Source organism: Sceloporus occidentalis, unplaced genomic scaffold (genome assembly GCF_023333645.1).
Source record: "Sceloporus occidentalis isolate IW3139 unplaced genomic scaffold, rSceOcc1.0.p SCAF_124, whole genome shotgun sequence".
NCBI classification, from domain to species: Eukaryota; Metazoa; Chordata; class Lepidosauria; order Squamata; family Phrynosomatidae; genus Sceloporus; species Sceloporus occidentalis.
The window spans coordinates 2,795,898-2,820,644 of record NW_028317104.1 but is presented as its reverse complement, the minus strand read 5'-3'; the positions used below and the strand labels follow the sequence as shown (position 1 = coordinate 2,820,644).

The 24,747-nt window shown below is 51.2% G+C and overlaps 2 protein-coding genes and 1 pseudogene across 2 annotated transcripts; 2 read left to right on the top strand and 1 right to left on the bottom strand.

Annotated features, from left to right (window-relative positions):
- The first annotated feature begins 2,596 nt into the window (after positions 1 to 2,596).
- Positions 2,597 to 6,135, top strand: LOC149282048 (kinesin-like protein KIF3B). Its single transcript, XM_089498649.1, has 8 exons — positions 2,597 to 4,000; positions 4,384 to 4,485; positions 4,566 to 4,688; positions 4,826 to 4,944; positions 5,189 to 5,302; positions 5,596 to 5,701; positions 5,785 to 5,963; positions 6,057 to 6,135. Exons 1-8 carry the CDS (start codon positions 2,597 to 2,599, stop codon positions 6,133 to 6,135), a joined length of 2,226 nt encoding a protein of 741 aa, XP_089354775.1.
- Positions 6,136 to 7,767: 1,632 nt separating this feature from the next.
- On the top strand, positions 7,768 to 13,690 carry LOC149282047 (uncharacterized; annotated as a pseudogene).
- Positions 13,691 to 16,958: 3,268 nt separating this feature from the next.
- On the bottom strand, positions 16,959 to 22,914 carry LOC149282046 (nucleolar protein 4-like). The gene is made up of 7 exons (XM_089498702.1): positions 22,821 to 22,914; positions 19,898 to 20,172; positions 19,645 to 19,824; positions 19,372 to 19,563; positions 18,915 to 19,037; positions 18,433 to 18,619; positions 16,959 to 17,158 (listed from the first exon to the last, which is right to left on the bottom strand). The coding sequence occupies exons 1-7, from the start codon at positions 22,912 to 22,914 to the stop codon at positions 16,959 to 16,961; spliced, it is 1,251 nt and encodes a 416-aa protein (XP_089354828.1).
- Between the last annotated feature and the right edge of the window lie 1,833 nt (positions 22,915 to 24,747).

Here is a 24,747-nt window from a genome sequence, read left to right as displayed (position 1 = left end):
ACAGAGTGCAAGACCCTTACATGCCGTTCAAACATTCTGAACTACCGTACACATCCGTCTGTCTCTGATCTGCACGATACCGGGTGTTACTGTTAGTGTGTAACGGATACACGGCAGTCCCGTGATGCATATTTGCCTTTTTTTTCTCACTTTATGGAATTGCTTGCACTGGGGACCTGCTCACACACAATGTCAATCGTTTTTGGGAGAAGGGAAAGAGTTAAACATTCGAAACTATTATTAAAGGAAGCTGCGATTCTAACCAACGTGACCCATCCCTGCAGATTTTAAGTATGGTGCCCCGTGTGCCGTTTAACTGCAGACGCCTCTGAGAAGAGCTCGCTGTATGGCTGAGTCACAATCTTCGCCGCCCCGAGTGTCGCAACTTTTATACCCCCCGCTACGGGAGCTCCGGTCCCCTCGGTATTTTCTGTAAGGCAGGACCCCGTCTCCGCTTCCTGTCAATCGTATTTTTAGACATTTCTGGGTTTTCTAATCCTCAGTATTAATACTATCCGGTCAGAGGGCATGTATTTGTGCGCGTGCGCGATATGCTTATTACCCCGCAAGCGCAGTTTAATTACTGAAACCACTATTGTATTTTACAACTTTGTATATATTTCAATAATAAAATATTTGATTAACTTGTATCTGACGTGTTATTGTTTGGGGGTATTTGGTATGAGCGGGTATTACTGCCAGCACCAAGTCTCACAATAAACCATATGTGGTTTTTGCCCCCAAAAAGTCATAAGCAGCCCTTCATTCTCGGCGAGTTTCCCTGCTTTGGACCTTAAAATAAATACTTTGTGCCATTTTTTCCCCACAATCACACGGTGAGGATTCATGTATGGCGGCGCCCGGCGCATGCTGCCGGCAGTCATGGTTTGCGCAGGACATTCCTGACGGGCTCGCGTACTGGTGGCTGTTCTTGTTCGAGGTGCTCGGCCAACGCAAACCTAAACCGTACTTCTGGTGTTTATTATGAAGGGTCATAGGCCGCCGTCCAGTGGGTGCGTGCGTGGACACGATGGTATCGCCGCGGTGGTCCCTGTAATACCAGATTATCAGGCCTTGGGCCGCAGCGGAGGATGCCACGTACGGTGTCTGCCCACTGGTGCTAATACTGGCATTTTCTGCCCCAGAGACAGTGTTAGCGAGTGATGCTGCTGCGCCTGGCACCTAATCATCCTACAGACAGCCGGCCAGCAGCAGGCGGAACGAAAAGGTGCTGGGGCCTCTGGGCAAGGTGTTCCTGGATCTGCCAATCCCCTCCCGGCATTGTCTGGCCCAGCATGCCGGTAGCCGCACCCCACAGGGCACGTTGATGGCGCATTCGGGGCGTGGCTTGTGCCCGGTTGCTAAGGAAATGGATACTATGGCACGCTGACCGTTGCTAAGGAAGTGAGCGCGTCGCTGCCAGTCCTGTCGCTAAGGAAGTTGAAGCCGGCGGTTGGTCTGTCGGCATCCGGCGCCTGGACAGAACGGCAGACAGACCGGACCGGCACCGCGGGGCATGACGGGTGAGCTGGGGGGCACACAGAGGCAAATCAGTGGCCTGAGCTGCGGGTGCCGGCTGGGGGCACAGTCGTGGGGTAGCGGCAGGCGGGGGCACATCCATGGCCTGAGCAGAGGGGCAGACAGGGGCAGATCCATGATCTGAGCAGAGGGGCAGACAGGGGTAGATCCATGATCTGGGCAGGGGGGAAGACAGGGACAGATCCATGATCTGGGCAGGGGGGAAGACAGGGGCAGATCCATGATCTGGGCAGGGGGGAAGACAGGGGCACATCCATGATCTGGGCAGGGGGGAAGACAGGGGCACATCCATGATCTGGGCAGGGGGGAAGACAGGGGCACATCCATGATCTGGGCAGAGGGGCAGACAGGGACACATCCATGATCTGGACAGAGGGGCAGACAGGGACACATCCATGGCCTGGGCAAGGGGGTAGACAGGGGCACTTCCAAGATCTGGGCAGGCAAGGGCAAATCCATGATCTGGGCAGGGGGGCTGCACAGAGCTCAGTGACCCCAACAATACTGGAGGTGAGGACAGGGGAATACAGGCACAATGTGCACCAACCCATCCACACCCATCATATAAGTACATCTCCCCCATATTGTAACAGCGCTATGGTATCTGCTGGTGCTTCAAAAAGTCTCCTTTAACATACACACATGAATTTATCTGTACATACTCTCCACACACATGTAACATACAGAGAGGGAGGTATTTACAGTAATATGCGTTTTTGTTTAGTTACATTCCCTTGTTAAGCATCTCATGCCCTACTCCACCAACACACACTCAAAGGGTTAATAATACCCAGTAACTAGTATGGGTCTGTGGTCACCACGGAACACCATAAACTGTACACTTTTGGTCTCTAAAACATGTTAAGCGCGTCAGATACCATTTCACCCGATCACGTGTTTATTATTTTCCGTATTTGGACATTATTCACTAAACTGCTGCAGAAATGGAGCGGTGCGTGTGCTGCATATTAAACGGGCCGGTTTTGTGTCTCGTTTGTAGGGCTGTAAGAGGTTTTCCTGCCGAGAGAGCGGTCTGAGCGCTGACGCCATACACAGCATGTCCAAGACGAAGAGCTCCGAGTCTGTGCGGGTCGTGGTGCGATGTCGCCCCATGAACACCAAGGAATTGGCCGCTGCCTACGAAAAGGTGGTTAACGTGGACGTGAAACTCGGTCAGATCGCGGTAAAAATTCACAAAGGAGCCGCTAATGACGTTCCCAAAACCTTCACGTTCGATGCCGTTTACGACTCCAACTCCAAGCAGGTGGAGCTTTATGACGAGACGTTCAGGCCCTTAGTGGACTCGGTCCTGCTTGGCTTCAACGGAACGATTTTCGCTTATGGCCAGACGGGAACTGGAAAAACGTACACGATGGAAGGAGTGCGGAATGACCCGGAAAAGAGAGGGGTCATACCGAACTCATTCGAGCATGTATTCACACACATCTCCAGGTCTCAGAACCAACAGTATCTCGTGAGGGCTTCCTACCTGGAGATCTACCAGGAAGAAATCAGAGACCTTCTTTCTAAAGATCAAAGCAAACGCTTGGAACTTAAAGAGAGACCCGACACCGGTGTGTACGTCAAAGACCTCTCGTCCTTCGTCACAAAGAGCGTGAAGGAGATCGAGCACGTTATGAACGTGGGCAATCAAAATCGTTCCGTTGGCGCCACGAACATGAATGAACATAGCTCACGCTCGCACGCCATATTCATGATCACTGTTGAGTGCAGCGAGGTGGGTTTGGATGGGGAGAACCACATCCGCGTTGGAAAACTCAACCTGGTGGACCTGGCAGGGAGCGAACGGCAAACAAAAACTGGAGCTCAAGGAGAAAGACTGAAGGAGGCTACGAAAATTAATCTCTCCCTTTCCGCCCTGGGAAATGTAATCTCTGCCCTCGTTGATGGGAGAAGCACCCACATACCGTACAGGGATTCCAAACTCACCAGGCTGCTACAAGATTCTTTGGGTGGCAACGCCAAGACTGTGATGGTGGCTAACGTAGGACCTGCTTCCTACAATGTGGAGGAGACATTGACAACTTTGAGGTATGCCAACCGTGCCAAAAACATCAAGAACAAGCCCAGAGTGAATGAGGATCCCAAAGACGCTTTACTCAGGGAGTTTCAAGAAGAAATTGCCAGGCTGAAGGCGCAGCTTGAAAAGAGAGTGATCGGCAAAAGACGAAAAAGAGGCAAAAGAAGACCCGACGGAGAGGCAGGAGGGGATGATGATGATGATGAAGGAGATTCTTACGAAGGGGAAGATGAGGTGGAGGACAAAGAAGATTATTGGAGGGAGCAGCAGGAGCGCCTAGAATCAGAGAAGAAGGCTGTTCTGGAAGATCACAGTTTGGTGGCAGAGGAGAAACTCAAGCTGTTGAAGGAGAAGGAGAGAAAAATGGATGATTTAAAAAGAGAAAAGGAAGCCATGGAGATGCTAAGCGCCAAAGTCAAAGTAAGAAATTAAATTCCACATTGCTCAAACTTTGCTCCGATATACCAGATATGACAGATCGATAATCCCCAAATCTGTGTAGCCCTTTCCAAATCTGGTCCTGGGTCTAAAGCTCCCTGTACCTTGTAGGCCATTTCCTGCAATGGCTTCCAAGTTACCCCCCCCCCAAGGCTCAGTGCGATTTCCGGTAAATTCAGGGTCTCGGCTCCATAATAGTGTCCGCCATTTGAGGTCAGTTTGTAGCGTTTTACACGTTGTAGTTGCAGGGCCTTCCGAAAGCCCACACTTATTCTAAGAGGTCATTGGGCTGTGGCCCCAAATTATCCCTCCGTTTAGTTGATATGTGTGTTCCTGTTGCCCCCGTTAATGGGTCTGTTCCTCAGGCCATGGAAAGCAAGCTTCTGGTGGGAGGAAAGAACATCGTAGATCACACCAACGAGCAGCAGAAGATTCTAGAGCAGAAACGACATGAGATTGCCGAGCAGGTAAGTCCGGTCATCAACCACCGGAGGTCGCACAGGACGGGAAGACGTATCTAACCTGATCGTTTATCGCTTTCCATTAGAAACGGCGTGAGAGAGAAATGCAACAGCAGGTGGAGAGTCGGGACGAGGAGACTCTGGAGCTTAAAGAAACTTACAGTTCTTTACAGCAAGAGGTGGATATAAAGACCAAGAAACTGAAAAAGGTAATGATCGGGAAGAGATAGAGAGGACGTTCCTTGTCATCTGTCCGCTTTGTAATCGTGACATTCTGAGCTTTAGAGGTCCCTGAAGACATGTTCAGTCTCTCGGTTACCATTTTAACCTCTATTTCCTCTCCCAGCTGTTTTCCAAGCTGCAGGCAGTGAAAGCCGAGATCCACGATCTTCAGGAGGAGCACATCAAGGAGCGCCAGGAGCTGGAACAGACGCAGAATGAACTCACCAGGGAGCTGAAGCTGAAGTAAGTGTCATGGGCTCCTCTAGGCTGGCCAGGGCAGGCCGCATGATGTCATAACTCAAGGAAACAGTGGTGAGGAGTCTAACTGAAGTTTATTGTTGCTGTGATGTCATTTTATATGAACGCGCCGTCAGAACTCCCGTTCTCCACGCCGCGCTGTCAGAACTCCCGTTCTCCACGCCGCACATCTTGTTTCTGCAGTTCGCACTTCATGTCCCCGACTGAACTGTATTTTCTTCTGACGCAGACATCTGATTATTGAGAATTTTATACCCATGGAGGAGAAAAACAAGATGATGAACAGGGGATTTTTTGATGAGGAAGAAGAACAATGGAAACTTCACCCGATCACCAGGCTGGAGTAAGTGCCTTGGTACCAATGTGTCACCTCTGTAGCTCTTACACCGCTTCAGCTAAATACATTTTCACACTTAAAGATGACTTGTGGTGTGGCTGCGGTCTCTCGGAGCGCGGTGGCTGCGGGCTGTCAGCCTAAGCATTGCAGTTTAGAAGGAAGTTTTCTGATTAATAATGCTGGTCACAGGAGTAACACCTTCGGGGGGGGGGGTAACATCTTCAGGGGGTGTTAGTTTGTGTTCTCTGCTGTTGGTTCTCCCGTGTCCGGTAACATGTGCTTCCCCCGGGTCTCCGCAGCACTCAGCAGATGATGAAGCGGCCGGTGTCTGCTGTGGGATACAAGAGGCCGTTGAGTCAGCATGCCAAGGTGTCCATGATGGTGAAGCCTTATCCCAGGTACAGGGTAAGTAATAACGCTGTGTGCTGTAAGAGTGTAATGATGCTGGCCCCAGGGCCCCACGCGCATCACGGCTTCCATCTGTCTAGGCGGAAAACATTTTACTGCTTGAGCTGGACATGCCAAGTCGCACGACGCGAGATTACGAGGGTCCCGCGGTGGCTCCCAAGGTCCAGGCAGCTTTAGAAGCAGCCCTGCAGGATGAAGACGACATCCAGGTCGACGCTTCTACGTTTGAAAGCTCAAGCAACAAAAGAACGAAAGCCAGGTATGGGGTGTCCGTGGGGGCCGAGAAGGACCCCTTACATGCTGAGGTTCTGTGTGAGCGAGATGTGTTTCTAATCAGAGTATTTTCTTGTAGACCTAAAAGTAGCCGACGCTCGGTCTCTGCTGCCGGATCTTCACTCTTTCCGCAGTCCAGGGGTCTGGTTCCCAAATAACTCCGGGACGCGTTGCACCTTTCGGACACAGATATTGTTTGTATAAATAAATAAAAAAATAGGAAACGACGTGATTAGAGCTAATAGATGAGAAGAAGAATTCATTTTATTCATAAAGACAAGGCCCAGAACTTGAGTCCTCCCGCCAGCCTTCAACATCCGCCGCAGAACAGGACTGCCTCGGTATAGAGACGGTTTGGAAAGCTCTACTAATTTAGAATCAGTAATGGAGGAAGCGGGGGTGGGGGGAATATTTAACCGAATACTGGGAAAAAGTACTAGCATGGAGCCAGCGGTTCCCGCCGGCTGTGTCTGCGCCCTCTGTTATCGCTGCACCCCTCTGCACTGACCACCGTCCGTCCGTCCGTCTTGTTGCCGTGTGTGATTTCCACATTCGGTTGATTTCTTTTCGTTGTTCTCATGTGTTCTCGTGAATGTTTTATTCTTCATATGCAGCCTCCATGTTCACAACGTGTCCTCCTCTTCCATGTGTTCAGCCTACCTCAGGCCTGCTTTTGTATCAGTGTAACCTGCTTCTGGGGTGGCTGAGAGTGCTGAGATTGGTCTGCAGCTGAATGGTGGTAGAACGTGCGTGGCTTGGGACGGAGAAGTATCTCTGATGTCCTGTAACACGCGTGTTCTCTGAGCCCCGTCCTCGTAATGTATGTACCCCGGCTGGAGGTGGGATTGCTGGGAGAAGCCATGACACTAGTGGATTTCTTTTACAATAAAGCAGTTTGCCGGCTGCTTCCTGCGGTTATTTATTTGTACTTTTGTTTACTACTGAATGTAAATCTATACAATAAAGTCTCGTCTGTGCGGCTGCGCAGGTACACCGCGTACAGCCTGTTCTCTGATCCAGCGGGGGCTAGAGGTGGCTCAGCGGCTGCTGGTACGCTGATAAGCCAGATTCGGGCTTCTAATTTATATCTGCTTCATGCGCCAAATAGGCAGGACCGCGGCTGGCATTAATGTGAGTAGTAACACAGCCTGATATGTCAAGGAAGTAGAGGATTGTTTAGTGGGTGTGGTTGGAGGCTGGGTATTTGTGTAACTGGGTGCGGCATTCAGAAGAACGGGTCTTATTTACCCCGTTTAATTTATAAAGCCGTTTCCTGCTGTTTCTATACACATCGGGGCTTTTAGGGCTGTAGAAACCTACCATACCCTCATACCCAGCAAACATTCTGACCTCCTAGAAAAGAGGGGCATCAGAGGGAGGAGAGGGCCAGCCCCTTTAGTTATTGGCGTGTTTTGTATATCACTGAGCTCTCCCAGTACCCCCAGTTAAATAACTGCCCCCAAACTTCTCAATTACATTTAAAATCTTAACTTCCCCTCCGCCTTATCTAACAATCATTTCCGATTCCGCCTCTTCCCCTTGCTGGCCCCACCTCAGTGGGCGTTTCTTGTTCTCGCGAGAGCCGTGAGACCACTCAGCCTATCGGATGCGCAGACGCAGCATCAGGTGCTTCCCGAGGCGGGGCGGAAGTTGCGTTCGCGGTGTATTGTGGGGAGTGTGGTTCCGGTGAACAGGAGCAGCCCGGGACGCAGCAGACTACAACTCCCATCATTCCCCGCAACGAGCCAAGCCCGCCTCGCACGAACACACTGAGACCGGACACGAGAGACATGAGGGACAGACAGAAGCGTCGCCGGGAGCGCACGTGGGCCGAGGCTGCCCGGATGGTGCGTGGGCCGAGCGGGATAACGGGCATTGTATGCAGCCCCGGGGCATTGGGGATACGGGTGGCTTTTGAATCTACAGTGCGGGCGGGCATTCTGGGTGGGTGTGGTGGACATACCGAAGGGGGTGATTGGGGGTATGTGATCGGTTATAATGGGAGGAGCGGGGGTTGCATGTGGGATCATTGTGAGGGGGGTTGGGATTGTTTATAATGGGTGGGCATGGGGCCTTTACAGTGGGGCATCCAGTGGTTAAGGCTGGGTGCGTACAGTGGGGATACCGGCATTGCACCAAGTCTGTTATACCGGGTGGGTACGGTAGAGATACTGGCGCTCCGTGTGTAACGCAGGGATAGTGGCATTGTGTCCGGTGGGTTATGCCGGGTGGGATACTGGCGATGCGCCCGGTGGGTAATGCAGTGATACTGGCATTGCGCCCAGTTGATTATACTGGGTGGGTATGGTTGGGGCCAGTGGCTACTGTTGGGATGCACCGGGTGGGTATGGTTGGGATACCTACGATGTACCGGTTGGGATACCCGCAATGCACCGGGTGGGTATGGCAGGGATATTGGTGGTGAAGGCAGTGGGCTATACTGGGTGTGGATTTTGTATTGGGTACATGTAATGGTTATACAGGGAGGGGTAGAGAGTTTGTGCAGTCGTGCTGTTGGTGCATGTAGTGGGTTATATCGGGTGGGTACGGTGGGCGTGCCGGGTCGGTACGGCAGGCGTACTTGAGCTGCGTGCGATGGGTTATACTGGTAGGGGGGATTCTTACTGGGAGGCGCTGCCCGTGTGGCGTAACTTTTGGGTGATTTGACTTTCAGGTTCTGGAGAATTATTCTGATGCCCCGATGACCCCAAAGCAGATTCTGAATGTGATTGAAGCAGAGGGGCTCAAAGAGACCAGGTGAGCGTTTTTACCCCCGGCGGAGGGTTCATGGAAAAAACCTTTGGATGCATCTCGTGGGGTGGGGTGGGGTGGGGTGGGGTGGGGGGGGTTTGCTTCTCTGTATAAGCAGATAATTGCACCGGAGAATGTGGTGCGGGGGTTTGGGGGCAGGTCACGTCTACTTTATTGATACATTTTTTTTTTCCTCCCCGTCTTTCTCCTTTATATTTATCGCTGATCTTCTGCTGCTCGTACAGAAGGTGAGTTCATTAGTTTTGGACGTCCTGATGGGGGCTGCTGGTGTTTGGGGGGCTTCTGGTCTGCATGAGTGGGTGTCTGGGTGGTTTTGGGTTAGGTTTATCCACCTTTCACCCTGATGTCGGTATTTGTTGCCCATGCAGTGGTTCCTCGCCCCTGGCTTGCCTCAACGCCATGTTACACTCCAACTCCAGAACGCGAGAGGCTTTGTTCTACAAGCTGCCCGGCCGCATCAGCCTTTTTACCATGAAGGTGAGAGCTTGCGGCTCCCCGCTCCCCCCCCTTCGAGGCGCTCCCCCCCCTTCGAGGCGCTCCCCCCCCTTCGAGGCGCTCCCCCCCCTTCGAGGCGCTCCCCCCCCTTCGAGGCGCTCCCCGCTCCCCCCCCTTCGAGGCGCTCCCCGCCGCCAGGTGCCCCCTTTTGAGGCGTTCCCTGTTGTTATCAGGAAATGAATGTCTTTTCCTCCGTGCAGAAGAACGCCGTGCAGTGGTCACGCGACGCACTGGAGGACGGCGACAAGGAAGTTATGGCAGACGAAAAGGGAAGTCCGAGTAACGAAGGCAGTGCTGGGCCTGCGGGTAAGGGGGTAAACTGGGGCACGTGGGGGACTTGTAGGGCTAGTTGACTTACAAATGGCTTGATGTGGAACGGTGATAACGGTGGCCGGGATTTGGACTCTGGACTGTGATGCTGAGTGCAGGCAGACTGCCGGCGATCCGTATGATGGGTCTGTTTGGAGACGTGTCTGTGGCGGGTGGCAGACGTTTTGTTTTCTGTCTCTCCAGCAGTCGAGGCGTCCTGCTCCGGAGAACTGCAAGGCCGGGAGATGAGGTCCTTGGTGCAGGTGTGTTGGGGGTCTCTTGGGGGGTGGAGGAGACGCCGCGTTGATTTCTTTACTCTCCTGAGTTTGTGTCGTTCAGGTAAATAAGCAAAAGCGGAGAAGTGGGGTTCTCTTACCCCGCGTGGTTCTGACCCCTCTGAAAGTTAACGGAGCTCATTTACCATCCACTTCAGGTGAGTTTGAGTGGTTTGGTCCCTGCTGCCTCCTCGCATTCAGTTTTCCTCCCCGTGTGCCTCCCTAACTCCACGCCTAATGGTCTGTCTCAGGAACATCGAGCAATCGTGCAGAGGCTGTGTCCACCAGTAACCGGGCACTTGGGGGCAGTTTGAATTTCCACAGACGAGCCGCTTTAAGCCGGGACAACCCACATCACCTGAGGGGCATCAGGGGGACTCCACCTGGTATGTTTTCTGCAGTATTTCCCTCCCCGGCACGTCTCACAATGTGTTTTTTTTAATGTTCACCGGTTCTGTCCACAGGGCAGGTGAAGAAGAATAAGTCAGAAGAGATAGATTTTGAGACCCCCGGTTCCATTCTGGTTAACACCAACCTTCGTGCATTGATAAACGTGCGGACCTTCAACGCCCTCCCAACCAACCTGCAGCAGCAGCTGCTGCTCCTGCTTCCCGAGGTGGACAGACAGGTAGATCCCAGGCGGGGAGGGCAGGTATAGTCTCTAAGAGCAATGAGATTTGTGGTTCTCAGTAACTTTGTGTCGGCTTCTTAATCTTCCGTCTCGCAGCCGCTTTCATAGACCTCTTGTAGTCATCGGCAAAGTATTTGCATTTACTTAGACATCTTTCTCCCGCAGGCCGCCCCAGACGGGCAGATGCGCATGAGCGGCAGTGCCCTGAACAACGAGTTCTTTGCTCATGCTTGCCAGCGGTGGCGCGAGCGGCTGGCCGAAGGTGGGTACCCTGTAACGCCGTTAATAATCTGAGGCGTCGGGAATAAGACTTCTGAGAGGGTTTTGTGTCGTCCGCAGGAGAGTTTACTCCCGAAGTCCAGCTTCGAATGAGGCAGGAGATGGGCAAAGAGAAGAAAGTGGAGGACTGGAAGGGGAAGTTCTTTGAGGAATTCTACGGGCAGAAGTAAGCAAGCGCGTCACTTCCCTGGGAAACTTCTACTTAAATGCAGTCAGTCACTCATCCCCTGTGTGTTATTGGAAATATCTGCGTTATCTGTCCGAAACTTCGGAAGCCACAAAGCCGCGCTCCTGAGAAATATATATATTTATCGTATATTTTTTTATGTATATTTTTTGCCTTTTCACAGGCTGGGACTCTCCTTGGAGCCCCTTTCGGATGATGATGATAAGAGAGTCCTTCCAGTACCTAAAAGCGTTCAGCAGATGTCGAGTAAGAATCCGGAATCCACACCGCTGGAAGAGATTGTGTCCGAGGTTCGCACCAGGGCCAAGAGGAGCGCGTTTCGAAAGGAGGCAAAAGAGGATCAGAAACCGGCTCATCTGGATGCTGCGGAGACCCAGGCGAGCGCCTCACCGCTGCCCGTTAAAGCGGAGTTCCTGGCACCGGAGGCTCAGATACTTCCCAGGGATGAAGTCCTCCTCCCGTCGACGTCCGACAGGGTTCCAGAGCTCCATCCGGAGACTTCCGAGCAGAAGCGAAAGAACCGCGAGCCTGAGACTTCCAGCCCTTCCCTCGAAAAGAAGCCGCGAATTGGCCAGCGTCAGTCCTTTCGTAACACAATTCAGAGTGTTCACACAGAAAAGCCACTGCCTACCAAAGAGGAGCCCAAAGTCCCCCCAATCCGGGTACGAGACGTTAGAGTCCCTGGGTGTCGTGTTTTTACCCAAGAGGAGTACTTGTTTGCCTTTGGCAAGATCCTTTGTGGTTTGGAGGTCTTGAAGGTGTAGCCCCCCGGTACCTTATCTGGAGCCCCCGTACATCACGTGAACCTCCTTTCATGTCTGACTTGTTAATAATAACTTTGTTTTCCTTTCTAGATCCAGCTTTCTCGGATCAAACCTCCCTGGCTGGGTGAAGGTTTGCCAGCTTACCAGATCTGTCCATGGATCGTCCCAGACGCTGATCCCGTTGGGAGCCGGACTCGTTCCTGCGCACCTGCTGACCGTCAGTCCCGCGGCTCTCAATCCCAAACCTCCATTGGTGGAGGCGGAGGTCCAGGGGGAGGTGGGACGACTCGTAAAGGAAGAACCCAGCCAAGAATCCTCAAGAGAAGATTCTCAACAAAACGCAAACGAAAGCAGAAACCAAATTGCTGCAGAACACAATTACTGTCGTCCTCCGCTTTGAGAAACAAGAGGGAAAAACTGTCATTTCCCCCAGGGCAGGGTAATTATACAGCTGGTGCGAGGGGCAGTCGTTCCAAGGACGAGGGACAAGGCGTAAGTTGGGGCGGTTCATTCATCGACACCAAAGAGCAGCGTGCCGCAGACGCTGCTGTTTCTGGGGCTTTGTTTGATACCATGCAGGGTTATGGGGGTCAGGACATTTTGAAGCCCCTTACTGTACAGACTGTGCCGGGGGAGGTTTCTGCCCTCCTGCCCATGGTGGGTACGTGCTTTGGACTTGTTGACATCGATGGGGCGTCCCCGTCGGACTGTGCGGCTGCTGAAGCGGCCCCCGAGGATCTACCCGGTGTTGACTCTGTGACCTCTGTTCTTGGCGATGTGTCAAATACCTTTCAAAGTAAACCCAAACCTATCGCTACGAAGGTGACAAGAAGGGAACCTGCGTTGGATTTTCAAGGAGAAATTGTGGCTGTTGGAGGACAGCTGCCGCGTCTTCCTTCTGAACCTCAGGGAGCAACAGATGTACCTGAACCTCCTGTACATGCTGCTCGCACCTCATTATCTGGGCGTTTAGGAGAAGCATGTGCCGGATCTTGGGGCTCGTCTGAACTCGGCATGAGCTGTGACGGTGCGCTGGCTCCTGGTTCCCTGGAGATCGGGACAGTTTCAGAGGTTCTAGATTTTCAGGAGCCATGTGTGGTCCTCGAGCAGCAAGACAGCCCAGCAGAGCCCGTATTTGAGACCTCGCGGTGTGAGCTGCCAGCCGCTACCCTGGTTGATGTGTCGGCTGGTGGGGCGACTCTTTCCTGTCCATCGGAATCTGCGAGAGACTGCGTGGACATCGAGCGGCCAGAAATGAAATCTCGCTCTCTTGCGCAGGAGACGGACCCTTTAATTGCCAACTGTGGAACAAACTGTCAACATGAACCAAATGTCCGCACGGAACCCCATGTAGTCGCGCCGCCTCTCCCTGCTCCGCAAAAAAGAGATTTTACTGAAAAATCCTGTCTGCCGGCTGTAGACGCCAGTGTTACTCTGCATGCGGTTGTTGAGAAGCCGAGGATCCGTTCAAAGCCGGCCTTGAAGAGCTGTCCAAGTGAGGCCCTTGGTAGAGATTTGTGGTCTTCGAAATTTTCTTGTGAGTCCGTTAAAGTTACCCTTACTGATCCAGAGCTGCCTAGAACCCCAGCAGGGGATCAGAGTCCGGAACCCAGGCTTTTTAACAAGGCGGACCCCGCCGCTGATATCCGCCGAGCTCTGCTGATCGATCTTCCCTTCCTTCGCTTTCAGAAAGAGATAGGGTTAAGTGTTCAGCTGCCCATAGAATTGCCCCCGCTCCCTCCTCGGCAGTGGTTGAAGTGGTCTTCGTTTGGGAAAATGTCCTGGGGGCCCAAGGACGTGGCCTCCTGTCCTACTTGGCTCACGGCTCGCGCGTCTCTCTCCTTGCGTTTGTTTGCGGACGGTGCGGCTGACGAGCAGATATCTCTGAGATGTTCTTGCAGCCTGAAGGCCATGCGAATGTGCCAGGGATGCGGGGCTTTCTGCCACCACGACTGCATGGGACCTTCCACGCTCTGTGTTTTGTGCCTTGTCATAAGATAATAAACTCCGGCTTATCAGAGCCTGAAAAATGTAAAAACATATTATTCTTTGTTTTGTTAGACATTAAACTCGTTATTCTTTCTTGTGATGTTGGATAAATCTAATCTCACGCACAGGAATATTCTAACAACGATGGGGGGTTGGGGGGGCTTTAGCCTGGTATGCCAGGGCTGTATTGTAGGGTTGGGATGCTGGGGTGGGGTATTGGGGGGGGGGGGGGGTCATTCCATCTTTAGTTGTGCATGGACAGTGTTTTTGGAGAAAGGAGGAAATGTATCGGGATTGAACGGGTAATCACTGCTTCTGTATAAATATTTGACTCCTGCAAGCACCTTCATTCCAATGTTCTCTTCCTGTATTTATGTTGTAAACTTGGCCCTCTCTATAAATGTATATTCTGTATAGATGCTGTCGGTCTGCGTGTCTCATTTACCGTAAATAACCTGGATTTGTGTTAACTGATTTTTATCAGAAAATTAACGGCGTTTAACAGCCAAAGTAACATCTTGAGCCCTACGTTATTATTCCTCCCCTTTTGATACATTCGGGCTCTGCTTAGCAGGAGCTGGTTGTTCGTCTTTTTAAGGGTGATGTTAAGAAAACTGATAAAATAGCACAACGTTCAGGTAGACTTCAGTTTGGGTGACACCTGATGAGAAACCTTCTTTACTAAATTTTTAGGCAATAAAGAGGTTAAATATTCCCCAATATTTTTCTTGCTGCCTGCAGTGGAGCCTGACCTTAAAATAACAAAAGAAATTGAAAAAAGCCCATAGAACGGGAAGAGGGGGATACGGAGCTCGTTCCTGGTAGGAAAACAGAGTATAGTAAAAAGGAGCATTTTTTAATTTATTTATTACCACTTATAGCCTTTAAACCGCTCGAACCCTCCACGTGGACCCCAAATAACTGGGGAAGTGACGGAGGAAAAGAAGTCACACAAACGTCCTGAATCGGGATATTTAATTATGCGGTGTTCTTAAATATGACATACATATTAAAAAGGGGCAGATCCACTTAGTGGCGAGTCAGTGCATTTCGCATTCAATACCGTAGGGTTACAGTGAGATAGCTCATTGGTCTCTGGGTTGCCTGCTAAACATTACATTTTATGACAAAGCATCTTACAAATTAAAATAATTAAATCACATTTACCGATAAGGAAAGCACTGGAAGTAAACAATAAATATAATATATGCATTTTGGAGAGAAAAATAACTAAAATCCTCTGTTTAAGAGGGGGGTCCGGCTCCAAATTACGCTCGAATGTCTCGGGCTGGCCCTGCCTGTCTTGGCAGCGGAAACACGGTCGCCTTCTTTCCATGGCGGTGGCTTCCAGGGTCTCCTCGTGGAAACGCAGGGGCACCTTATCCTGAGAAACCCGCGGGGTCGCCCATCCGCCCCGCGAGAAGACCCTGAAATCCTGTATTGTTGATGTGTTTGAGGAGTAAAGTTCTAGAGCTGCTCGAGAACCCGGTTAAAGATCTCATTAGCACGGTGGCGGCGCGGAGGCTCCAGGGCTGCTTGTTCCTGAGTTAGCGGTGAATGCACGGCGTTGACGGCTTTACGTAGGAGGACATCTGATGGCGCCTCACCTACTATGTCTTGAAGGAGCTTGACTTCTGTACATGTAAACAGGACACTTTCACGGAGTCCAAAAGAAAAAGGAAGAACCCATTAGGAAAGTTCCATGATGGCTGCGAGTGGAAAGCCTTCGGGGCATTTCTAGCGCAGAAGAAGAAGCCACAGGTCGGTCTCTCGAGGTTCTTAAGGTGAGAAAGTGGCGGCGGCTTTCTAAACGGCATTTAATCAGATGCACGGCGCAAACAGTTCTCGTAAACTTAGCTAAAAGTACAGCAAAGTCCACTGGCAACACTCCACCAGCATCACATGGACAGACACTTCTTGTATGCCGTTAAGAAGATCAAACCCTAATCCACATCTCTACACATCATAAGATATCCCCTCTGCCTAAGCAGCTGGCTACAGAGATGCCACGAGACGGACGCCCTCTGGCCCAAGCCTGGCACCGACAGCGTTACGCAGTTTAAAAAGCACTCACGGAGAGCGTGCCATGGGGCTGAGCGGCATTTTAAAAGGCAAAGTGTTGCTCACCTGTTGGCAGCCAAAAGTGGGGCGTACAGCCGCCTATGAACAGGACAGCGGGAAACGGAACGGACTCTAAAAAACCGTTAAAACAAAAGACATCCCAATTATCCAACAAATGAGAAAATACAAAACAAGCACAAAACATGAGCCAGGCAACGACATGAAATGAAACGGACTGACGGGGACATTGCAGGCCGCTTACTGCTTGTGCAGAACTCGTGGATTTTGGGGTTTCTTACAAATAACGCGGTCAGAAGGACGAGTCGCGGAGTCACCCTAATCACAGACCTGGAAGTGCGGAGCGGGGGGCCGGCAGCCTGAGTTTTCACGTAAAGCAAAATAGACCGTTTTCTACTTTCTGTGCAAAATCCTGGAAACGATATGAAGCAGGAGAGGTTACGCGTTGAGGGTGTCCTGGGACAGCCAAGTTTACCTGAAGAAATGTCAATAATAGCAGCAGCGAGCTAATCAGTGTGTCGACGACTCAGCCCCCCGACAGCCGGACGCTGGGGGGGGGGGCCACACAGAGGAATACGCGCTTACTGGTACTCGAGGGGAGTCTCGTGACAAGGTGAAGGTCCGAGTGTCGGAGGGAGATGACTCAAAGGCCTGAGTGCATTGGCCACTTGTTAGAATGATGTGAAGGCATGGTCAGGCAGATCAGTGGGGGTGGTAGGGTTCAGGTAGATTACTGGGAGAAGAAAGGTGACAGCATAGCGAGGATAAGATGGCAGCATGCCACCAGGGCCTGTGTTACACCTGAAGCAAGGGTGGGACGGTATGGAAGGCGAGGAAGATGCCTCCAGCCGTTGGGGGTCTCGATGGAATGTCAGTTCAATGCTACAAATCATTAAACGAATACAAACTAATCTGTACAAAAAAACAAAGCGGAGAATCTGCCCAGAAAGAAATAAATTAATCAAAGAAATTCTGTTCTCAATAAATAGGCGGCTCCTGTCCGCTGGGCCGGACACGCTTCATTCCGAAGGTAGGGTGCAAAAGGAAAGTATTAGTGCAGAGACGGAGCCTCCAGGTTTTCACGGCTGAGGACTGGGGGGGGACAGGTTCGCCGTCTGTGACTCTGTCCGGAGGGGGGAGAGACGTCTCGTCTTAGTTTTAAAACAACAGATTGAGGTTGGAGGTCGCTGAGGAGCACCAGTCAGTTTTGCTGCAATATCAAGTTTTCCAGTTCGTCGGCAGAGCGTAGGAGGAAGGCGGCTGATTCTCTGTAGCCAGCGATGAGCTGCCGGACGGCGCCGATCTCGGTGGGGCTGAGCTGGGCACACGGTATCGCCCGGCTGGTGGCATTGTTGTGGGTGCTGCCGGAGGCCAACGCTTTCATGCTGAGGTCTGTTGGGCCTGTTTAGAGAAACACCTCAGTTACTGAACAGACAAAAATGGATTCTCTGCTGCTACTCGCAGTCTTAGAAGCCACATCTGAAGAAGATACCGCCGAGGTCTCTTTTTACCCCATAAAAATGTCACTAAGGCCACCTGTACATAGGAGGTAAAGCTACGATTAGATATACCGTATTTGCTTAATTATAAGACGACCCTGATTATAAGACGACCCCCCAAAATCAAAATATTAATTTAGGAAAAAAACAAAAAGCCTGAATATAAGACTACCCTATAGGAAAAACGTTTTACTAGTAAATATTAATTAATGTAAACTATTTTTTCATATTTAATAAAAGCTATGATTGAGAAAAATATATATTTTTTATTTCCTTTTATTTGCCAACCTGCCCCCCCCCAGTTATTCACATCTGCCCCCAGGCTTGCCACTCTGCCCCCAGAAATGCCTTATACCCCCCTATTTGCCACTCTGCCCCTTGATGTGCCTTTTAACCCCCTATATGCCACTGGTATATAGGGGGTTAAAATGCATATCATGGGGGTGAGTGGCATATAGGGGGTTAAAATTCATTTCTGGAGGTATATATATATATATATAACTGCTAACAGCAATCACACTACTATCAAGCCAAGGCAGCCAGTACATGCTGGAACCTGGGGATGATAGTAGTGTGATTACAGCCTCCCTATGCCATGCTACCACCACCACCCCCCTTACACATCCATGCTATCACACACACACTCATTCACAAACATTTAAATACTCATTCATTCCATTAATCACACATACTTCACACACTAATCACAAAAACCCTCCCCCACCCCCTTAACTGAACTGCAGATCTCCCACTTGCAGACTTCTGCAGGGGCCCGGCTGTGCGAGCAACTTCTCTGGCCCCGCCCCCAGAGGAAGGAGGGGGGAGGCAGAGTTATGTGAGGACTGTGCTAGCTTCCTGTTCTCCTGCAGCTAGTAGGAGCGACGCTGCTCGCGACCAAAGCCCGGTAAGCAGCCTGGCCCCAGCAGAATGAGGTCTGATTAGAAGACGACCTCGATTATAAGACGAGGGGTATTTTTCAGAGCATTTGTTCTGGAAAAAACCTCGTCTTATAATCGAGCAAATACGGTAAACGGCAAAAGTGCTTTGTCGTAAGTCTCATTGTACAGCGCTGCAGAATATGATGACGCTATACATATCAATAAACAATAGGGTTGTAATCACAGTAACTGTGACGTCCCATCTGTCAACCGTCCCCCAATCCATGCAAGAGGTTACCGTTGCAATGGTTTCCAGCTGGCAGTGAGGTGGGAGGGGGAAGGCTCCCCCCAATGGGCCCATATCCGCGGTATGTATAATGGAGGCTTCCGTTCATGTATACAGGGTCCTGGCTGAAGGTCCCGGCTGACAGTGGAAAGGTGGACTGTCCGTGTCCCGAGGGTTTCTCCACCACAGCGTTCTCCTCCTGTGACAGACAGAAAGGGGTAACTTCACCAAAAGGGAATCAGCCGCACTCTGGGGTATAGCACGGAGGTGGAGACAGGGACAGAATATGGAGGGTCTGTGGAACTCCTCAAAACCAAGCCTGACAACATTGGAACATCATACATGATGAATTCTGGGAAGGAGCACAGACTATAGGTTTTGGAGTAAGGAGAGGACTAGTGAAGGACGAGAGCGCCTGGGCCACTCCTGGGTCAGCTGATTTAGTAAGGACTACATCCGCTGTACGGCCAAAGCCTGTCCCGGTACCGAGTTACCTGAGTGTTCTGGTAGATCTCGAGTCTCATCCTCTTGGCTGCTTTCCGTGACTCGCTCTCACAGGCTGCAGCCAGGATATTCTCAGCCATAGCCGAAGTCAGGTGGGGAGGTGTTGGCCTGGCCTGGTGAGAGAGGGGCAAGAATGAATGTTCTACACAGAGACACCATCGGCAGGATTGTCACCTAGACCAGTAAACCATCAGCAGGTATGTCACCTAGACCAGTAAACCCATCAGCAGGTATGTCTCCTAGACCAGTAAACCATCAACAGGTATGTCACCTAGACCAGTAAACCATCAACAGGTATGTCAAGCAGAAGTCTGAAGAAGGAACCTCTGAGGTGCTGAACCCGCTCTTCACCTTCATTGGTTACTAAAAGGTCACAAGTCTCTGTGGACTCATCATATCACCCGGACCAGCTATGGACCTGCAGACATTTCAAGCTTCTGTTCTCACCATCTCCAATCCGTTCTTCTTCATGCGCCGGCAGGATTTCAGGTACGTGCGAATGCGTTTTCGCGCACGCTCTTGGAATTCAGGAAACTGGCGGCTGCAGGACTCTATGATGGCTTGAATCTTCTCCTTGGGTTGTTTGGAAATGGGAACCATGCGGTCCAGGTTCTCATCCACAAACAGGCGAACAAACATCTGGGAAGAGAAGAAGGTCACAGAATGATACCAAACCTTCGTCCAGTGTTTTCCTGGATCGAGGAACGTAGAGACACTCACATTAAAAGCTTTCAGACGCTCGGGGTCCAGCCCTTCTGTGTCTGTAATGCGGTCATTATCTTCATGGTCATCATCATCGTCTTCATCCCCAGCGGGGGTTCTTCCGACTGTCAGGTCTTCAGCACAGCAGCTAACGTCTGTTTTAACAGAGTCGTAACTTCCAGAACTGTACGGAGGGGACTGAGAACAGACACTAAATGTTAAAACCCGGGCCCCAGACTCCACTCCAAATCTCGCCTTCACTGCAACTCACCTCGGAAGTGGCTTTGAGGACGTATTTCCCGCGGTTATGGACGACCTCTGCTGTGCAGCCATCTGATGGGTAAGGCTGGGCCCCTAGAGACGGGCGCATCTTATCGCTGAGATTAATGGGTTGATCGTCAGCCGAGGTGGAAAGTTCTGGGGCGGGAGCGGTGGGATTCCCGTTCATGTCAGGAAGGGATGCATCGCGACTCGTGTTGGGAGGAATGGTGGACGGATTCAGAGCAGAGAATACATTTCCGTTGCAGCTCTCAGAGGAAGAATCGTCTGAAAGAGAAAATTCTCATGTGAAAAAAGTAACCCTCGGAAACATTGACCAATCAGTGAATTCTATGACCAAGTCCAATCAGATCACAGAATGTCTTTCCCATTGCTGATAACATAAAAAGAGACCAGAAAACTGGTCACTCCTAACCCATGGCAGATCCGGCAAACTGGTCACTCCTAACCCATGACAGATCCGGCAAACTGGTCACTCCTAAGCCAATTAGTCTGGGATTGCAGCCCCCTCCTTGGTATAGTTTATTGCCGCCCCTGGCATGCCTAAGAACCGCACAAGATTTAATACTTAAACTTAAAACTGGTGCAGGACTCTTCAATAACAAATCTCCCTGTTTCAGCTCCAAAGCAAAAGAACCCAAAAGGTTAAAGACCTGCGCCCCCCCCACCAGCTTGTAAGATCCAGAAAGGATCCTTACAGGGAGCCAGATTCTGTTAATAAGGGGGCATTAGGGAAGGGAGTGGAATTAAGGACTGTCACATGTCACCATGTGGGGAGGAAGGGAGGGGGTCCCGAGACATCCACTTCCCATACTCAAGACACAAAGAAACAGCAGGAAGGACAGAGAGCGTCTGCAAGGAATGTGACATGCACAGGAACACGCAGAAGAGTGTCAGACGCACACGGCTGTGAATCAGACCGTCGCACACGTTCTAGTAGGGGGTGCAGCTGCCACACGTAGCACTGAGCCGTGTGTGACTGTTACTGTGTGAGTGAGCGTGTGCTCTCCCCTCCCCCATGTCTCTCCTTTCATACGGTCTCTCTTGATCTTCCATGGATTACACAGTATTATCTGTGCGAGAAGAGCCGGCCTTAGGCGTTGTGGCGCCCTGTGCCGACTACTCCTCTGGCGCCCCCCCCACTACCCCTTCAAGCTACCCCCCGTCTCTGCCCCTTCAAGCTACCCCCCGTCTCTGCCCCTTCAAGCTACCCCCCCTCTGCCCCTTCAAGCTACCCCCCCCTCTGCCCCTTCAAACTACACCCCCCTCTGCCCCTTCAAACTACACCCCCCCTCTGCCCCTTCAAACTACACCCCCCCGCCCCTTCAAACTACACCCCCCCTCTGCCCCTTCAAACTACACCCCCCCTCTGCCCCTTCAAACTACACCCCCCCTCTGCCCCTTCAAACTACACCCCCCCTGTCCCTTCAAACTACACCCCCCCTCTGCCCCTTCAAACTACACCCCCCCTCTGCCCCTTCAAACTACACCCCCCCTGTCCCTTCAAACTACACCCTCCCTCTGCCCCTTCAAACTACCCCCCCCATCTGCCCCTTCAAACTACACCCCCCCATCTGCCCCTTCAAACTACACCCCCCCCCACTTACCTTGTTGCCGGAGTCCTGCGGTGAGAGCGGGAGGCATCCGTCTTCTCTCTCTTCTCAACATGAGATGCCGGCACCGCGACTGAGTCACGGAGAGTAAGAGGCGCCGAGCGGTTGCTGAGAACTTCACGAGCAACCGCTCGGCGCCCCTGCCCGGGACTTAAAAAAAAAACGATGCTTTAATCTAACTTTATTTAACATGAATGATGTTAAATAAAGTTTAAAAAACAAACAAAAAAACCCCGATGTTTTAAGTTAAGTCCTGGGCAGGCGCCCTGTGCGGTCGCACACCCCTAAGGCCGGCCCTGCGTGCGAGTCACACAATACACGACTTCCTTCTGCAGACAACTTTACACCAAGCAAAGACCCCGCAAAACCCCCAACACATGCATACTAAAAGACACAGCACTGCCACGGAACCATGTAACGGAACGCCGCGCCCAGCAGAGATTATGCCGACCAGTCTTACAGAACTACACACACAGCCCCCACCACCCAGCAAAAGGGAATGACTCCACCCAGAGAGGTGTGCCACACTCTGCCCCTCCTCAGAGGAAAGCATGCACTATGCCCCTCCCCCAAACAGGGATGCCCCTTATGGACATGCCCCTCTCTAGAGAAGGTGTGCCACGCTTGGTCCCTCCCTGGAGGAAGACGTGCCTTGCTCTGCCCCACCCCAGAGGAAGATGTGCCACACTGTGTCCCTCCCCAGAGGAAGACATGCCTAACTCTGCCCCTCCCCAGAGGAAAATGTGCCACACTCTGTCCCTCCCCAGAGGAAGGCATCCTGGGACCTGTACCTCCTCTGAGGTGGGCATGCCACATTCCGTCCCTCCCCCTAGGAAGGCATTCAGCCCTTGTCATTAGCCTTAGTCCCCCCACACACCATGAACCTTATATTCACACCCCAATGTCTTTAAGCCCAAGGCCCTGCCACTGGCATACGCTACTCATACATCACTAGACACATATCTAAAACTTACCCGCTCCCACAGCCACTGCCCAAACTCCATGGAAACGATCTTTGACCTAAATCGGAGGATATCTATTTACCTTTACAACCGAGCTCTTCCAGACTATCACACCCTGGCCAGCCCTGACCTCCTCCTCCCCCTGCACATTCCTTCCACACACCTGTAACCCTTCCCTTCCCAAACCAATGGTAAACCTGCCCCTGGTAGATTGTCCCTTTTTCCACCAGACCACCCACATCACATAGCAGGCTGCCCTGGGGCAAACTGAGGCCCCCTGCTGTCGGTCAGCCAAAAAGCGGACAACTTCTTAATCCCCCCACCCCCTGGTATAACTCACCATCCTCAGGACCCGGCAGGTTGTGGGGGCTCCGCATCTTCTCGTCCTCACTGGGGCTTGTCCCAGGTTTCTCTGCCCATGTGGGGTCATTCATGTCCGGCTTTCTACTTGCTCACCGAGATCTCATCCTGGAACAGAGCCGAGAACCATGAGAGACACGAAGCCGAACGTGTCCATAACGTGTAGCCAGGATTTACACGGAGTGACAGCTCCACTCGCCCCACTGAGATATAACTCAGACTTTGTTCACTCGTCTAACGTGCAATAAAGTTACATTCTGTCTAATGTGCAATAAAGTTACATCCCGTCTAAGGTGCAATAAAGTTACATCCCATCTAAGATCAATGCAGAGACTACAATTCATGCAGTAATTACTCCAGGAGGCAATGCTTCATGCTTTCCAAGTGTCCCTTATTATGAGGCCAAGTCCCTCTTTGTGTCCCAAATCCCTGTGCTTCTCACTGCTGCCCCTCTCTCCCCCCTGATGCCCCCCTCTCCTCCCCGATGCTCCTCTCTCCTCCCCCGATACCCCTCTCTCCCCCTTGATGCCCCCTCTCTCCTCCCCGATGCCCCTCTTTTCTAGGAGGTCAGAATGCTTGCTGGGTATGAGGGTATCACAGGGTTCTACAGCCCTAAAAGCCCCGGTAATGTGTATAGAAATAGCAGGGAATGGCTTTATAAATTAAACGGGCTAAATAAACCCCATTATTCTTCTAATAAATGCTTTAATCAATTACATTATCAGTTATTAATTGGGGGCGGAGTCACTTAAGGAGCCGCATCAGACAATTCACTAACGGAGGGGCCCTCATGCGGCTAAACTCACTCGGTGGCCCAAGAGTCCCATGCTATAGGGCCCGGTCCCGTGGCAACTGATAATACTGGACTATCTTAAGCCAATTAAATCAACTGCAATATTTGAGATATAGAGTGTTAACTAATAACTAATTAACTAATAATAACTAATTATAAGTGATAAATGAATAAGTAATAAAAATAATTGCATTATTGAGATTCTAGTGAGCTGAATAATATCGCAGAAATAAAGTTAATTGGTATATAGTTAAAGGATCTGATTATTGGGATTAATTAACGAGGCAGATAGCGGGATATAAAATCTAACGATTGGTTATAAATATTGGTGGATAAAGAGCATTATTCTGCCAATTAACTCTTTCAGTGGTTAAAAAATCATAATTTACACAAATATTATCGAACAGGCACCGGTTCCTGCGATTGCTGGGTTACCGGGCAACAATACATTCACAATATACTCGTTACTGATTGGCTAGTAAGTGCGACAATTTAATGCCCTCTGCCAGGGGTAATAGTTCGGGGAGCTGATATATTGATACCTGATTACCGGTGCCAGGGGCCGTTTGGCTTTAAATGGAGAGAATGGGAAGTCTGGGCATAATTCTAAATACCCCCATCAGGCATCTACCCCCTCACCGCCAGTACCCCCCTCACCGCGAGACCCGACCAGCCCCTACCTCCAGACAGAAAGACCCCAGGTGTCTCCATCTACCCATCTACCTCATAAGGAGACACCACTGGCACTTTGAGACAACCCTTATAACCAACTAGTGTCCATCATTAAAGTGTCCCATCATTAAAGTGTCCCTTCTACATACCTGACAATGTGACCATGGAAGCCCAGGAGCCTGATGTTCCTGGACCCTAAATACCGCCAAGTGAGATGCCCCAGCCCTAGATACCCCAGAGGGATGAACCCAGCCCTAGATACCCCCAGGGGGAAGCACTCAGCCTTTGACATCCCCACTAAAATGCCCCCAGACCCAGATGCCCCACAAAGATGAACCGAGCCTTAGATACACCCCAGGAAGATGTCCCCAGCCATAGTTAACCCCCACAGAGATGCCCTCCTCCCCTGAGTGCCTCCATTGAGATGAACCCAGCCTTGGAT

Bases quoted from the DNA above. Each gene is read 5' to 3' on its own strand.
- LOC149282046 (XM_089498702.1), bottom strand. From the start codon at position 22,914: ATGAATGACCCCACATGGGCAGAGAAACCTGGGACAAGCCCCAGTGAG. The intron at 19,564-19,644 runs GTGAGTGTCTCT...TTCTCTTCCCAG, and splicing joins AGCGTCTGAAAGCTTTTAAT to ATGTTTGTTCGCCTGTTTGT. The intron at 19,038-19,371 runs GTGAGAACAGAA...CTCTCTCACCAG, and splicing joins AGAAGAACGGATTGGAGATG to GCCAGGCCAACACCTCCCCA.
- LOC149282048 (XM_089498649.1), top strand. From the start codon at position 2,597: ATGTCCAAGACGAAGAGCTCCGAGTCTGTGCGGGTCGTGGTGCGATGT. The intron at 4,945-5,188 runs GTAAGTGTCATG...CTTCTGACGCAG, and splicing joins ACCAGGGAGCTGAAGCTGAA to ACATCTGATTATTGAGAATT. The intron at 5,702-5,784 runs GTAAGTAATAAC...CCATCTGTCTAG, and splicing joins AGCCTTATCCCAGGTACAGG to GCGGAAAACATTTTACTGCT.